This window comes from Populus trichocarpa, chromosome 8 (genome assembly GCF_000002775.5).
Source record: "Populus trichocarpa isolate Nisqually-1 chromosome 8, P.trichocarpa_v4.1, whole genome shotgun sequence".
NCBI lineage: Eukaryota > Viridiplantae > Streptophyta > Magnoliopsida > Malpighiales > Salicaceae > Populus > Populus trichocarpa.
The window spans coordinates 4,480,637-4,497,355 of NC_037292.2; the positions used below are offsets into that span (position 1 = coordinate 4,480,637).

At 31.2% G+C, this 16,719-nt stretch overlaps 1 protein-coding gene across 1 annotated transcript; it reads right to left on the reverse strand.

The window, feature by feature from the left end:
- Positions 1-2,277: 2,277 nt before the first annotated feature.
- LOC7462089 (ferritin-3, chloroplastic) lies at positions 2,278-5,080 on the reverse strand. Its single transcript, XM_002312144.4, has 8 exons — positions 4,572-5,080; positions 4,088-4,171; positions 3,939-3,999; positions 3,727-3,814; positions 3,072-3,133; positions 2,824-2,889; positions 2,653-2,716; positions 2,278-2,537 (listed from the first exon to the last, which is right to left on the reverse strand). The coding sequence occupies exons 1-8, from the start codon at positions 4,886-4,888 to the stop codon at positions 2,485-2,487; spliced, it is 795 nt and encodes a 264-aa protein (XP_002312180.4). The 5' UTR covers positions 4,889-5,080; the 3' UTR covers positions 2,278-2,484.
- Positions 5,081-16,719: the final 11,639 nt, after the last annotated feature.

Below are 16,719 nucleotides of genomic sequence, written 5' to 3' on the forward strand. Positions count from 1 at the left end.
TTAAATTAATTTTTTTAATATTTTCTGATATTTTTTATGTACTTTGATGTGCTCGTTTAAAATAAATAAATAAATAATTTAATACATTTTTAAACAAGAAAATTATTTTAAAAAGTATCGTAAAACATTTCCTTAAAACACACTTATCATACGCCTTGCAACTCCAAGATCTTGTCATATTTTCCCATCCAACATCACACTCTTATTATCCAATGAAGCTCAGTCGAAAAGGAACATGATCCGTTTCAATTTAGGGTTCAATAAAAAATATGAGACTCGTGATGTTGTTGGGTAGGGTGATGTTCACGGTACATGTGAGTTGTTATATTCTTTGTTGGTGATGAAGGGGTTCTTTGGAGAATCAGATTTTAAATATTGTTTTTTCGGATTTTGATTTTTTTTATTTAAAATTATATTTTAATGTATTAATATTATAAATAATTTTAAAAATATAAAAAATATTATATTAATATATTTCCAAGTAAAAATATTTTTAAAAATAATTATTACTATACTTCTAAATACTATAAATAGCTGCAATTGTTCTTAGTTTTGAGAAAGAAATTAATGGAGATGAGATTTTAAATTTTGAGGTTTATTTGTTTATTTAGCTTGGAGTAATGATTGAATTGTTAGTTTTTTATTATTATTTTAATATGTTAATATTAAAAATAATTTTTTATATATTTTTAAATAAAAAACAATATCTACCACCGTCATATCCCTTGGTTTCTTAATCATTTTTGCACATATAATCCAGAAAATGGAAAAAGATAAACCTTTTCTCTGTTGCTTCAAAATGTTTTGTTGCTTCAAATTATCTGTCTCCAACCCGTGGGGAAAAAAAAAAACTTTCAGTCTTTTTTTTTTCCTTTTTTATTTGGGGGGGGGGGGGGGGTGGGATTAATGACCAGATGTTGCTGTGATTGGTCTAGATTTTGTTTCCATGTAAAAAATTGTCAACAAGTGCTATATTTCAGCCCAAACCAAACCAAACCAAAGTCTTAATTTTTGTTTGGGCCGATATCCTTGGATTGATTCCCGTCCGTGGGCTACTTGTCATTTTCGCTTCATCATTGGATACTTGAAGATAAATGCTGTCGGCCGAACAATTCACGTTACAGGTGCAATCTCGATCTCCTGAGCTGGTAGGAATAGAAAGTAGGTTTTCCCTCGTACCATCAGCCTCTACATCCCCATCTGGCAAATAAGGATTTGCCAGGTGACAAGCACTTGAAAGTGGTGTCGCGTCAAGAAATGCAATTGCATGTTTTCATATAGGGGGCAGATATGATTGATGATTATTTTATTCAAGACTAGGATTAGACAATCTTACCCTTCATGGAATAAAAAGAATGAATACGGTAAGGATAGAAATGCAGTGATTAAAAAAACACATATAAGAATATAAAAAAGTAAATATGTTTCTCCTATCATTTTAGAATTATTTTTTATATTTTTAAAATAAAAGTATAAAATTTCAAGTTTTTGAGAGATAATATTTATTTATTTTTTTATTTTTAAAATGCCACTTTAAAACAATTTAAATTTTAAAATGTTCAACTACAAAATATATAAAAATAAAAATAATTATTATTATAGTTTTAAAATCCAACTCATCAATCATCAACAAGGTGGAAAAATCAACTCGAGTTTAACCCAAGTTAATATTAATATTAATATAAAAATAACTATCATTTTAGATTCAAAACTTAATTTGAAAATCAATCTAAAACAAGATCTAAACTTAATTTGAAAATCAATCTAAAACAAGATTTAGACCATGAGATTGATTAACCATAAATCTAGATTAATATAAAAATAATTATTATTATTATTAAACTTTAAAAACTCAATCCTCATTAACTTGAAACAGGGCCTAAGTCATATATCAGAAAAGTTAACCCTCTTTAACTTGGTTAATATAAAAATTAAAACCTGTTTTAAAAACTAATCAGGAGCAAAACCTAGATCACATGTCATGAAAATCAACGTATAGATACAAATAATTATTTTAACCCGAACCGAGATTTAATTCAGGTAAGGTATCATGGCACACGCACACGAGCCCACCAAGAATGTATCAATCTATCCCGTATCAACTCGCTTCAGTTTCAACTTTATGATTCTGGGGAATCGTATATTGGCACACGCACACGAGCCCACCAAGAATTCGACTCAGCATACTGTGAGTAGAACGGCTGATGGTCTTTAACCATTTCCCTTTACACTTTTCTTTCTGTAGTGGTTGCAATTGCAGAACAAGATACGCTAAAATTAGGAGTGAAGGATAACCATAAATTTTGAACCACCTTCAATCTCTAAGAACGATGGCTTAGCTCGTGTTCGATCCTGGACAACATTAAAGTGTGTTTAACCAACCACTGAAACACATTCCAAAAACCTCTGAACAAAAACTAGATTAAAAAAAAACGATAGCATAAAACACTCATAAACGGTACGCTAAGCAAGATCGCTTCATAATTATGCAACCGCTTCTTCCGCACGGAGGAGCATCTGGTCGAAGTGCCATACTCCTGATAATTCAAAGAAAAAGTAAATCAGTTCAAAGAAAGGATGAAAAAAAACACATTTAAAATTCATAAATAAATACGGCGAAGGAAGAACTTTGTTCAAGAGAGAGTTCCATACCATGTCCTTTGCCCACCCTTCTCAGCTGAGAAACATATTCTGAGATCTTTTTGATAGATTCCACCTACAGAGCACACAATTAAAAAGGCTAAAACCCAAATTCAATTGGCCTGCCATAACTGTGAAATATAAAACTCGGTGGAAGTAGGCCAACATAAAAGCTATACATACCTGCTCGGCTAAAAACTCACTTTCAACAAAATCTACCAACTGCACATCATTGTTCCGATCAGCCACCTGTTGAACAGAATTTAATTCAAATTGTAAGCACTTGGCAAACAAAACTAGAAAGCATTAAAAAATTTGTCTCCCAGAAGGTTATACTACTCGCAGCATCACTTGCTAAGTGCAAAGTGAAATTTACCATGTAATGAAGTAATGTACATTAAATTCTAACTTGAGGAGTGGAAATGTCTTACACTATGCAAGTTCAGGAGCTTTTCATTTGTTAGTTTCTCCAAACACAAGGCAAGCTCCATAGCTGAATCAACAATAACGTAAATTGAAGATAAAACTAAATATTTCATAACTTAACAAAACAGACACCAATGCATTGATTGCAGCACAGATTCCAACTCATCCATCAGTTTCTCTACTCCTAATCTTAACCAAAATATTGTCTTTTGCTGGCCATTTCTTGTAAACTAATGGATGCATACAAATTCTTTCAAGTTAAACATACATCATAAGCCTAAGAACACAGAGACGAAGACTAGTATTTGAGAAGCTGCTTATGAAGCCATAACTAACACACGATTCTTAACACAAGTCCATGTAGTTTCAGCACTGAATATTTCCCATCAGGTCAAATTCGCAACTATACCTTGTGCCAAGAAACAGCTAAGCACCAAAAAAGAAAAAAGATAATCATGCCCTGATTGAGATATTCGAGCATAGACCTAGTGTAAATCAATCGCATTCCAATACATTAACTACATGACTTAGAATGAGAAGAATTATTCAAAGCACTGGCAAATGACATTGGACATCACAAAACAGCTTCAATGACTAAAAAAATCTATCCATTTTGCTTAACTTCTCATTTTAACATATACAAGGCTCGTCAAAACTCACCATACAGCGCATCTCCTTTTTCCGTATGATCAAACTCAGAGAGGGGCATCAAAATAGAATGCAGCTTCACTTTTCCACCTCTTTTGTTCTGAAAGATTTCACAACAGTAACTGAAGATTCAATTACATTGTAAAACTAATAAATAACTTCTAAAGCTAAATTGAAAAGATGAAAAACAATAGACGACTATATCACAATGTGAAGCTAATTACCTGGTATTCCATCAATTTCTCAGCATGCTCTCTTTCTTCAATACTTGATTCCTTGAAAAAACTATTAGAGACAACACCATAAATAAGCGTTAACAACATACAACCGAGGATAAATCTTATAAGAACAGAGACTTTCCACGAGAATTTACTTGGCAAGGCCCTTGAGTGCCACATTATCTCTATCAAAGTAGGCAAACATGGCATGGTACACATATGAGACATTGTACTCCACACTGTCATTCCAAAAAAGACATAATTTATGGTTAGAAAACATAGATAAACACAAAGAACCAAGAAACATAGATCTAGATATTGAAAAAAACTACGTGAGAGTACTTCAGCAATACTGATTCACTCAGAATTGATGCGAAAGATAGAGCAAACCGATCTTCCACAGAAAAACAAAAGTTGCAGAACAGAGCACAAGAAATAAATCAGTGGAAAAAAAACAGCCCAGAAGATCAGAAAGAAAGGATCTTATAAAAAGACTCCTGACACAGGGAAAAAAATAGAATCTTTAATCCAGCTCCAAAATAAAGAAGTCGTTTTTTACATCAATTAAAGAAAATAATTCATTCCTTTACCGCAAAAGAAGAGTCGCTCAACAAGAAGACTAAAAAGAAAAAACCTCACTTGATCTGTTGATTGATGGCGGCTTCACTCTCATCAGTAAACTTCTGTCTAGCAAGAGAAACATGTGGCAAAGTAGGCACGAGATTGAGTTCTTTCTTAACCTCCTCGAAAGGCTTAAAGACAACACCAATTAAAGACTTATTAGTAGCCCCTTTTGAAGCACAAACAAGAAATCCAGACCCAGTTTTTGAGCGAAGAATTGAAGGAGAAACAGCAAGATTATTGTTAGACAAAGAAGAAGCGGAGGAAAACAGGGGACCCAAACTATCCCCTCTAGTATTCAACAGAGAAAAGGCTGGTGCCGCCTTAAGTAACATGGTTTTTTTATACTGAGAGAGAGAGTAAACAAAATGAAAGACAGGGTTTTTGATTTTTATTTAAGAAGAATTGAAGACAGTGATTTTTTGTGAGAGATTAGCGTGGTGACGGAGTGAAGATATGATATAGAAATGGAGAGGTATTGGCCATTGGATTGAGGGACAGGAGGACGGTGGAGAGAGTGAGGAGATGTGGGGCGCGTGTTAGGCTTGTGGTAATTCCGGAAAGGAGTAAGATAGTCACGTGTGAGTTCAATTAAAAGAGGAATCTGAGATATCTCGGTCCCCAAAGGATCAGGGTTTGTTTTTGTTGGCTTTTTGGCAGTCACGGTTTTATTTGCCAAAAGCAGACAAGATCAGATGAGTTCAGGGAATACAGTGGTTTCCCATTTGTGGGTTTTGTTAGGAGCTAAGTGAATAACTGTACTTTGCCTCGCATGGTAGTTTAATGGATGAAGAATACTTGAACTTGAAGTACTCTTTAGGATTTTAGTTTGTAACCGTTAGGTCTTTTGTTTTGTGGGAAAGAATGAAATAAAAGGATAGGCAGTAGAGTTTTTTAAAAAAGTTTTTTTTATTTTGTAATAGATTAAAATAATAGTTTTTTAAAAAAATTATTTTTAATATTAATACATAAAAAATGATTTAAAATATTAAAAAAATTAATTTGAAATAAAAATATTCAAAAGACACAATTTAAATAAAAATATTCAAAAAAAATTATTTTTTCTTTCTCTTTCTTTTATCTCTTCTCTCCCTTTCTAATAATTTATGGTAATTTATTTTTAATTATTTTTTAAAATATCACTATTTTCAATCATTACTTTTTAAAAAACACAATTTTCACACATGACTTTTACCAGACTATATTATTGGTAGCTTATGTTTATTACACAACTACAAATAAAAATTTATTTGGTTAGTAAAATAGTTTATGTTTTTTGCATTGTACCTCCTAATTATGCTTTAAGCATTGGTTTTATAAAAACAAATAATATGTTTTTTTATTTATAAATATTTATTTTACATCTAAAAATTCTTTTTATAACCGCTTTCATTAAATATATATTTTTTATTAAAATTACAATTACAAATATTTTTTAAAAACTTATTTTTTTAGATAGCAACCACAGACACTGATGTGCTGATTTTCCATAAAAAAATCCACTTAAAGCTCGCACAGGTAAGCTATAGGCTTAGCATATAATCAAGTACCGAAGTTGGATATATCATACTGATTGAGTGCATTAAAGTAAATTTGACAAATACTCTCAAGAAAAATCTATTCTTTGCCAAGGAAACACGCACACACTATCATGTCCTAATCTAACATTAAAGCAAGGGAGGTCTCACTTAACTATCATGTCCTTTTACATGTTAGTCTACTTCTAAGTACAAGCTAGTATTAACTCTTTTCAATGAAAGCAGATCACTCGTCTCATCTTTGTATGAAGAAAATCGTCAACAATTCCGTCGTAGTACCCAATTTGACATGCAAAAAAAATTTAATTTCAAGAAAATGAGTTCGTTGATTGGGATGTTGATGCTTCCCGATGAATCATAGAACATGTCAAGCAGAGAGGGGCGTTGCTCGAAGGAAAGCTACTGTTCCTCTTTTCAGAGAGGAAATACTGTACACTGAAATGAACTGGGAGGTATAGGAAATGAGATGACCTTTTCGAAACGTCTGCCGAATATGATTCCATGGAGGAAAATCGTCGCGACACTTACCTCGGTGATAAGGTTGAGGGGATAAGGGAAAAGCAACGTCAACGTTGGGATTGATTAAAGTATGATTGCCGTGGACCCCCTCGATGGATTATTGTGCTGGTCGTTCTCATTCAAGTCAAAAACAATTTATCTTATTTATTTTATGACCCTTTTAGTAATCTTGGATATGCTATCCAGCTGTCTAACTTTTTTTTTGTAAAAAAAAAATTTTAACACGCCATTTTTTAATATATTTTTTATATAAAAAAATATTAAAATTAAAATGAAAAGCTTATATACATATTTAATTTTAAAAAAACCAGTAGTCTCAAACGTTATGGTATATATATCGATTTCAAAAACAAATTCAATATAGTAACTTAAAGTTATAAGATTTTATTTATGTTAATTTTTAACATATTCTATCAAGTAAAAACACAAATTTAAATAATCTTGTATTATTAATTAATTTTAAATAAAAATAAAGTAAAATGATAAAATTTAAAATCATGCTCATCTCATCAACAAGACTCAAATGTTTTTTTTTTAAAAAACCATCTTAGTATAGCACTCTGACTAGATAATAAATCAATATATGAAGATTAAGATGAACTTCTTTCCTTGTTAGCTAACGCCCAGGACAATTTTAAGTAATGTGCAAGTTGAAGATCATGTCTGGAGCATAACATATGTAATAAACATAAACTAACAGTAAGAAATATACGCAAATGCATAAGACTACAGCAGAAGGGGAAATTCTTTCCTGTGGACAAAAAGAGATCGGAAAGATGTTCACAAAAAACTGATCACAAGAAAACAGCTTCAGGCAAACATAAAATGGGCAAGAGATCGATAAACATTGTGGATCCCTTCTAGCTTTGAAACCTAAAATGCATGACTGTACATCTACCATGCCGCTAAAAAAAGGTGCTTTCTAGCTCGAATGAACTAGCCAGGAACTTATAAATTGGAAGATCCCTGATCGACAAAAAGGACAAGCCATCTTTTGGACGTCATGTAATCAATTAACTGGAAAAACAAAAATGGAACAAACTTCTAACTTTCTTCGGGTATGGCATGCCCTCCCATGTCCTCATCTCCTTCAAACCACGTGTCTGTGGCTGTGGGCTGATCTTCAGCGTTCACTACTGACGTCTATTTCCAAGCTGTCCTGCTCACATCCATTCTTGGTTAATTATCATTTACCTCGTATGGACTGTAGTAAGAAGTCCTCCCCGGAACAAAAAATCCAAATTTGTATGCATTCATGTTCGTTGACCAATATGCGTTGTCCTGAATAGGCAACATGAAGGGAAAATGAATTATCAGAGAAGTTGCACCTACCATTTCACTACCAAACCAAATAACAGGAAAAAAAACGCCGACAATACTAGCTAGGAACATTCGAAAATTAAGGTTATGTTATGTGAACAATAACTATACCTAAATTTGGGTTTCTTTTTAATAAAAATTTAATTAACTGTTTTTCTACTCTCCATAACATGTCCGAAGGTCTGAAATTTATTGATTGAACAAAAATAAATCAAATTGTTTAGGGTTATTGTACTTTTAGGATTTAATTGCCTTTGAAATTTTAAGCACCATATTTGTTAATTTTTTTTGTTAAATCAAGGAAACAAAAAGTATATTTTAAAGACTTAACAATAACAAAACACATTATCAATAGATTTTGAAATATTGATTCAAGAAAAGAATTGGAACGTATCTTTTATTGTTGAGTCTCAAACAAGAAATCGATTACAATATCAAAACACAAGAAAAGAAGGTGATAAAGAAGATGTCTCGGGAAAAATTGTGTTTGATTTTATCTAAAATGATGGATTTGTATTTAATCTTTCCTTTTGAATTTGTGTCAAGTGCTTGACACAGAAGATGACTGAGAGAACATGAAAAAAGAAGAAGAAGGTGAGGTTAGAGAGAGAGAGAGAGAGAGAATTAGTGGCATAATAATGGTGAAATTTCTGATTTAATATATACGAGGATATTATGGTTATTTCATTAAATTTCAAAATCTATTTTGATCCATGATGCAAAATATAATTTTTCAAAAATTAGTTTTGATCTGAAATAAATATCAAACTACATTATGGTCAGGTAATTTTCCCTATTAAAAAACATATATATTTAACAAAAATGACAATGTTTTGTTGAATGAGAAGCCCAGCAAATCTCTCTTGGGCCTAGCTATTGTAAGCACCTTCTCAAACACACCCCCTTTCGTCACCGAGAATTCATGGTTAGAAATTTAAAAAATCACGAGAGAGAGCAAGTAATTATAGCATTTGGAAGAGAGTCCGATAAAATCAAGGATGGCCATCGCACCGAATTCACCTTTTGAAGCTCCGCACTCGCAGAGTCACGGGTACGCAACAACGCAGTCCTCTTTTAGCTAAAAAATCTCGCCGCCTAAGGCCTCAATAGCCAACAGGGCCACCTCCGCCTTGCCCATGAAAAAAGATCTCCTCTTAGCATTACGAAGCCCGTTATTCTGGGCCTTCTCAAGCCGAAACTCCTTATGACATCATCTCGGGTTAGTTGTGTCCGGCAGCTCTTTACCATTAAATTTTAATTAACTGGATTTTTTTATTACTAATTCAATTATTTGTAATTTATTTTCAAGCACCCAACATCCTTAACTGGTAAGGTCGATAAAGAATATATGATACCAGAAAAAAATATATGATATCAACTTTATCTGTCTATATTCAAAGAAAGCAACAGCCAAAAATAACCCGTACGAAGGGGAAGTTTAAAATTGTTCTCTTTCCTTGATAATGGTTTTTTTTCCTTTCACATTTGATTTTTTTTTGTTGAGAAGAAAATCTGCATCGATTTTTCTCATAAAAAAATCTAAGGAATTCACATGGCTGCGACAAAATTTGACTTTACCATGCTGCAAAATTTACACATCTGAAATTTGACTTTATCATACTGCAAAATTTACATAATAGGAGAAACAACTCTCGAATCACACATCTGAAACCAACGTCTACAGTCAGCCACCACCCTCCACCATAGATGCCATGAAAATCAACAGTCGTACTCCTTCACGGTACCATCTCCAATTCGTGTACACAAAACTAGATCTGTTACTCGGTTGGACAATTATTTTCTTGATATAAGAAAAGAATGTTAGAGTAAAAAAATAAAGAATTCGAGTTATTGGTTGAATTAATAATTTAAATAATATAACAAAAAATAAAATAATGATAAACAAATGACAACGAAAAAGAAGATAAAAATAACCAAACTTAACTTATCTTAATTATTACACGATTTAATGTTAAATAATAAAACTGTAAAAAAATAAATTTATAAAAACAAAAAAAAAACCTTGTTAAACCGATTGAAATTACAAATTTATTGACAATGAATATAAGATTAAGATAATCTTATAAAAAAACAGAAAAAAAATTTGGAAGGTGAAATTGAAATGAATTAATTTAGAAAAAGATAAAAAAAAAACTAAAGTCAAACTATGTTAATCTTTGAAACCGGTTAACCTGGTCATAAATCTAGGGTTAACCCTATAAAAGACAAACTATAAAAAATGACAAAGCAAAACTAAAAAAGAGGATAAAAAATAAGAAAAGAATCAACCTAAAGAGGAAAAAAAAACAAAGCAAAAAGAAATCTTGGACCCAGATGAACCTTCTAGGTCTGATTTAAATCTCTAAAACTCGCAACCTAAGAAATCTTGGACCCAAGTTTAATCAAAATACTTATTTCTCGACTAATTTAATTTAAAATGATAAAAATATAAAAAAAATATTAATTAAAAAAACTTGTAAAGGAAAAAATATATATATATAAAAGAGAATAAGAATAGAATCTGATAGAAAAAAAACCAAAGAGGATGAAATTATATATATAAAAATCAATTTTAAAAGTTATCATAGACAAAACAAATAACAATTAAAAGAACGAGTATCAAATTTAAAATATCAAAATATAGTGGGGGTGAAATTAAAAAATATTTGTAATTTCATGAATTATTCAAGATGAAAAAAATAATAATCAAAATGATAGAGATCAAATGTGAATGAAAAATAAATTGCAGGAATTTATTTAATTTTTTTAAGGGGCTAACATGGAATTCGAGATGGAAAGAAAGAAAACACGATGAAAGGAAAAAACAGTTGTAGGAAGCTAAACTCGATGCGTGCTAGGGGCACGCACCACCACATTACATTGAGGGCACCAAGACCTTTTAAATGTTGTTTTGGAAGGCGGTATTTTGTCTAAAACAACTTCGCATGCACTGCTCAAACAACGCGAGGGTTGTCAACACGCCGACACCAATATATTTTTTAATTATATTTAATAAGTACAATTTACAACAATGTACTTTAGTGCTCTTAAAATGTATAATAAAACCAATACAAAATGACAAAAAAGCTATGGGTGAGAGTTATATTAGTGTTATTTTCAAGGGTATCAAAGTAATTACACTATTCTATTTTTTTTTAAAAAAGAAAAGGTGTCCCTTTATAGTATGCTTTATATTGTTTTATTACATAATTAAATTAATAATTTTATTGTATAAAAATGATAAAATAATTAATCTAACCTTATATGATTTGTAAAAATAATTATATCAAGGTAACCACCTTACTTCGAGGGTTTACTTAAAAGGTTTAATTACTATAGGTAATTTGCTCGTTATACCACTCTAATGAATAGTAATGCAAGTTTTGTACGTTAACTTTACCAGGAGAATTAATTTTTTTAAACTAGGGAATACCTTCTGGCGTGTACACAATCAATTGCAACCAAAACCACAAACCCAGTCAATATTTTGTCTCCAGTCACATCCATTGAAACCCAACTTCACAAATCAAAAGCACCGTCACACCATATAGCCACCGCTCTATACCTCAGTGCCCCCACACCACATTTGAATTCCTCCACCGCACCAATTCCAACATCTATAACCTCAGTCCAAAATGAACCGTCCATGATAGCACATCACACAGCCCCAGCAAGTCATGTTTAAGCCCAGTCTTACAATTACATCCCTATAAAAGATTAGACGCCACGCCCTCAAATTCTGTTTTTTATTCTTTTAAAAAAGAATCGAGGTCTTCCTTAGAGAAAGGGACCCCGCCAAAGTTAAAGCCTTGGGACCCAATGTCGACACGAATACGAAGTGTGTGGTTCTCTGGATTTATCTGCAAGATCGAAGTCGTTTCTCTTTCCTGTCGAGATAATCTTGTGATCTGCTAATTAATTCAATAGGGTGGTACAGAGGTTTTTCTTATATATATAATTAATATAGATATTTATTTGAATTTATGTGCATCTTAATTAATTTTATAAATTATAAATTCCTAGTAATCATGAGAGAACTCGAACTCATAATTATTAAAAATCAAATTCAAGATCTGACTAATTAAATTTTTTAAAGATGGAGTTAGGGTTGGAAAATGGGTTAGATTTAGGGTTCTTGTTCAAGAGTTTTTTTCTAACTTTTTTTAATCAATGGAAAAACCCATTTTTTAAATGGAGATATTGATCGATTTTTGATGACTCTGGAAGATAGATCCACATACAGAGAAAGAGAGGTCTGTTGAAATAAAGGAGGAGAGAATCGGGAGATTAATTGATTCTGGGAGAGATGAATAGAACGAGGGCAATTTTGGTTTTTCAAATTTCAATTATTTATTATTTTTCTTACGTACAGATAATTTGATAATAGGATACAAACTACAAAGTGTAATCGAACGTAAAATACAAGCTAGGAAGTGACTTGCTGCACGTGTGCGTGCTCTCACGAGTCATGACAAACATTAAGAACCAACCGGTTATCGTGTTTTCGGCCTTCATGTCACCGAATTGAAATTTCCGCTCAGGTGAATTAGCTGGTTTCTTACCTGGTTCTAGCGAGTCTTATGTAGCTTCAAAATATCACGCGGCCAATAATTATAGTAAAATACTGGTGTGACGAAATGTAATTTTTTATTCTTAAGTTTAAAATTTTAACGCCTACTGATTAAATTTCCTCGGGAAGACAGTATAATGGATATGTTTGCCACGCAACCTGAACCCTGCGGTAACACGAAAGGGTTTTCCACGTAATTAAAACAAAAACTCAGTAATCCTCTAGTGATTGGGATTTGGGAAGACAATTCACTGTGATCATATCAGTGTTTTATTTTTTTTGTCTCGTTTTTTTTTTAATTTTTTAATTTGATATGTGTTAATCAGGGTGTTGAATTAATTAATTATTTTAATTTATTTGTTATATGACTATTGTAGATTTTTAAAACTATCTTGACGTCAAGTTGATATTTAATTTCTTGATAAAGAAATCAATTTGGTTGTTTACAAGGAATTATTGGTGAGAAGACCAAAATTAATTAAAGCAATAAAAATATCATGTTTTTTTTTTTTTTTTTAAGGTGGTCTCTTTGTTTTGTCTCATGTCGTCAAATTTTCTTTCCTTTTAATTGAATTATTTAATATTGTATTGATTGAAATTTAAAATAGATGATTCATTTTAGTTTATTTTTTATATGGTTAACTTGATCTTAAAAAAAATCCCGCAGCAATTATCCTGGTGCTAGAGTTAATGAGAAATAATTTGATTAATATTGTTTATGAATAATTGGAATTGAGAAGATTAAAGTTGTTTCAAAGTACAATTAGGAGGCCCTTTTCTTGTATATAAAAAAGCGTTTCGGCCTTCTTCCCCCACAAATCTGATCTTTGGGTTTTGACAATAATCATTTTTTGTCCCTTGAGTTCGGAGATTGAATGTCTTGACCCAACACTTCATTTATCTTGCATTTTAGTTCTTATATTTGAGAGAGAAAAGAGAGACTGTAGAATTACAACGGGTATAGATAGAAAGTTGGCGAACATCCATTTTTTCACGACGAAACTCTTAGTTTTAATGTTAACAAGTTACATTTAATGAGGGAAGATCAATTTAGTTTTTCCTCTTTTTATCTTGTTAGAAAAAATAAATCGAGTCTTTTCTGATTGTATCACATCAGAATCGCTTCCAAGGAGTTTAATTTCAAACTTAGATTAAGCAAAAAGTTAGTATGGAATTTCATGATTTATCCGCTGGCCACAAATTGAACATTCGTTATTCTATGAAAAATAAAATAAAATAAAATTGGTGTGGCACACGGTGGAGCGTGGGACACGTATACGGTACATATCAAAGGACAAAGTGATCTTACAATGACACATCAACCGGTTAGCACTGAGATAATCGATGTTTTTTTTTTCCCTCCCAGGAAGAGAGAGATTACCAAGGTTAATTAAAAAAATAATTAACATTTAATTACAAACAATATATTTCATGATAGAAAACCATGCATCTCGAAAACGAATCTTTCATTAGCACGAAGTTACAGCATTTAATGCTTGCATTGGAGGTCTCGTTTTTTTTCCTTACAACATGGTGAAGATGTCTGTTTTTCCTCGTAATTTATTTGTCTCAAACTTTTAAAAATCAGAGAATCCAAACAAGGTTCTTACGCTCATCTTTCCCCTAGCTAGTGCTTAGTGTTCACATATGTATATATAAAGAACATGTAAACAGTGGCTCTTGAAGTGGGCACTCAGTCTCACTGGCTCGGGGCAATTCCCAATTACAGGCTTGAGAATTTGACAGAGATTAAAATATTAATATATATGGTGGAAAATTAAGAGGATAGAGCACCGGATTAAGATTACGTTTTTATATTTAACTAATTACTTCAACAAATTTTTATTCTGTGTAATGTGATTGTATAACACAATTATATCTTATAACACAATTATATCTTATTTAATCCTATCAGCTTCTTAAAAAAAAAAAAAAAACTTGTGTTTATAGAAAGAAATATTTATGTGTAACAAACAAAGATTCAAGAGCAGTAAAAAAAAAATAATAATAAGAAAAGCGGAGTTGAGGAACATAAAAAAAGGACCTACACAAGATAGGAGAAAGAGAGGTTGAAAAATCAAAATTCTCTAGCTTCTTATCAAATCATTATAATCTGAATATAATATCAAAAAACTATGTTTAAACAGTAAAATCCTAAAACAACTAGTATGAGCTTTTAGTCCGCTCTATAAAATGGTCCAACTAAATAATATTAAACCTACTAATAAATTCAAATAAAATTTCAAAAAATTAAATCTAATAACATTAAGCTAAAACCCAATTTTCCAACCAAAGAACAACGATTTAGACTAATCTTCATTCTAATAATTATATGCGCGCATAAACTATGTCTTGGATTTAGTTTCCCCAAATATATATATAAGACGATATTAAAAAATTATCAGGTTAAATAATTAGGTTACATTTGCCCTAACAGAGTGTTTCCATCTTCATCCTGTAAATTTTTTTGCAAAGCTAGTTCCATTTTGCGAATTCAGTCTGAGACTCAAAGGTGAAGTTGACATTGTTTTGCCTTGTCAGTAGGGGAGAAACTCGTCTTTGCGACATGGGATTTCATTTTAATTTATGCACAAGGTGCGCCCAAAGGACTTATAACTATATACCTCTCAATTGGAGTGAGATTCTAGCTGTATTTTAATGCAAATGCTTTTAGATATGAAGAAGTACTTTATTAAATTATGTCGAAGAGACCAACATCCAATGAAAGGAGAACTGTTTTATTTCGGAAGACAAGAAAAGAAGCCTGGAATCATGTGAGGGACATTAAATGCAAGAGTTGGGTAATCGTAGGGCTTAGGGTTCTACGACTCTCATACAACTTTCAATATTAATCTCCCTCGAACTGGGTTTCATTTCAATATTAAGAAAACAAGTGTGGAATCATGTCAGGTCTCATTAAATTCTCGGTGGGGTACGTTTTCTTTGATTTCAATTACCATCCTTATTAAAACATGCATGAATTCTGCCTAGATATCAGTGAGTTTAATCATATCCAGCTAACCTTCGATGCTTCCTGTGTGAGCATGAGTCCAAAGCATAATGTTTCAAAAACTGTTAGATATATAACGATCAGCATAATAACAGACTAATTATCATCACCTGAATTCTGCGATCGTACAGTTTTTCCATGTGAGGACGACTCTTCTTGCAAGAAAACACACCATAACATTGACAGCTAGATTAATTATAACTAGATATTGTAATTTAATCTGAGCGGGGTGGATATAATCCGACTCAATTTGAATAAATAAGTATTATTTAAATTAAATAGATAATAAATAATAAATAAATATTATTAAATTTAATTTGAAACCTGTCCAAACCTAAACTCAAAATATATATTTATATTATATAAATATATTTGTAGAATATTTAGTTTTTTTAATACAATATAATATATACATACATTAATATTAATATAAAACGCATATATATTCATAATATATATTATTTTATAATTTAATATATATATATATATTAACTATTTTATTTTTTATTAATTAATAAATAGTAGTAGATAATAAATATTTATTGAATACCCAAAACACAATAAATAATTTATGAATATTCAAAAAAAATTATCCAATAAATAATAAATATCGATTTCAAGAAATCTAACCCCGATAATACTCATTTTCATCCTACTAATTGTAACCATTTTCATCCCTACTAATTGTAACCCTAGGCGGCACATGCAAAGGCAAAGCTTGCTTCACGATACCTATAGCTTATAGGAATGCAAACGTGCCATTAAGAGGCTTAACGCCAGGATTTAATTAAATTATCTTATTCGTTTTTTTCCCTGAGAAAACTTGTATACATCACCCCTGGTTTTATATGAATAGAGTAAGGTGAAATGAGGATAGCATATACATTTTTTGTTTTGTTTTCTGAATGCTTTAAATTAGAGAAATTACAAGTAGAGTTTCTTTTAAGTTCACGCTACCGTTTATATAGATAAAAAAAATAAAAATAAAAATAAATTACTAACCCCTGTAATTAAGACGTATCATCATCATTCATACACTAGCTGCATTTAGTACTCTGTATAATTAATTATGATATTTGCCAGAATTCTCATGAACTAGTGTATTTATACACTAGCCTAGACGTGACCAAATGAACTCCCTACATCTACTGACTTGGCAAATTGCAATTGTTTTTTACGAACATAAGCAATTCCAAGTTGACGTTTGCA

Coding starts and splice junctions, on each gene's coding strand:
- LOC7462089 (XM_002312144.4), bottom strand. CDS start 4,888: ATGTTACTTAAGGCGGCACCAGCCTTTTCTCTGTTGAATACTAGAGGG. Junction 4,000..4,087: donor GCACTCAAGGGCCTTGCCAA/GTAAATTCTCGT, acceptor TGTCTCTAATAG/TTTTTTCAAGGAATCAAGTA. Junction 2,717..2,823: donor GTGAGTTTTTAGCCGAGCAG/GTATGTATAGCT, acceptor TGTGCTCTGTAG/GTGGAATCTATCAAAAAGAT.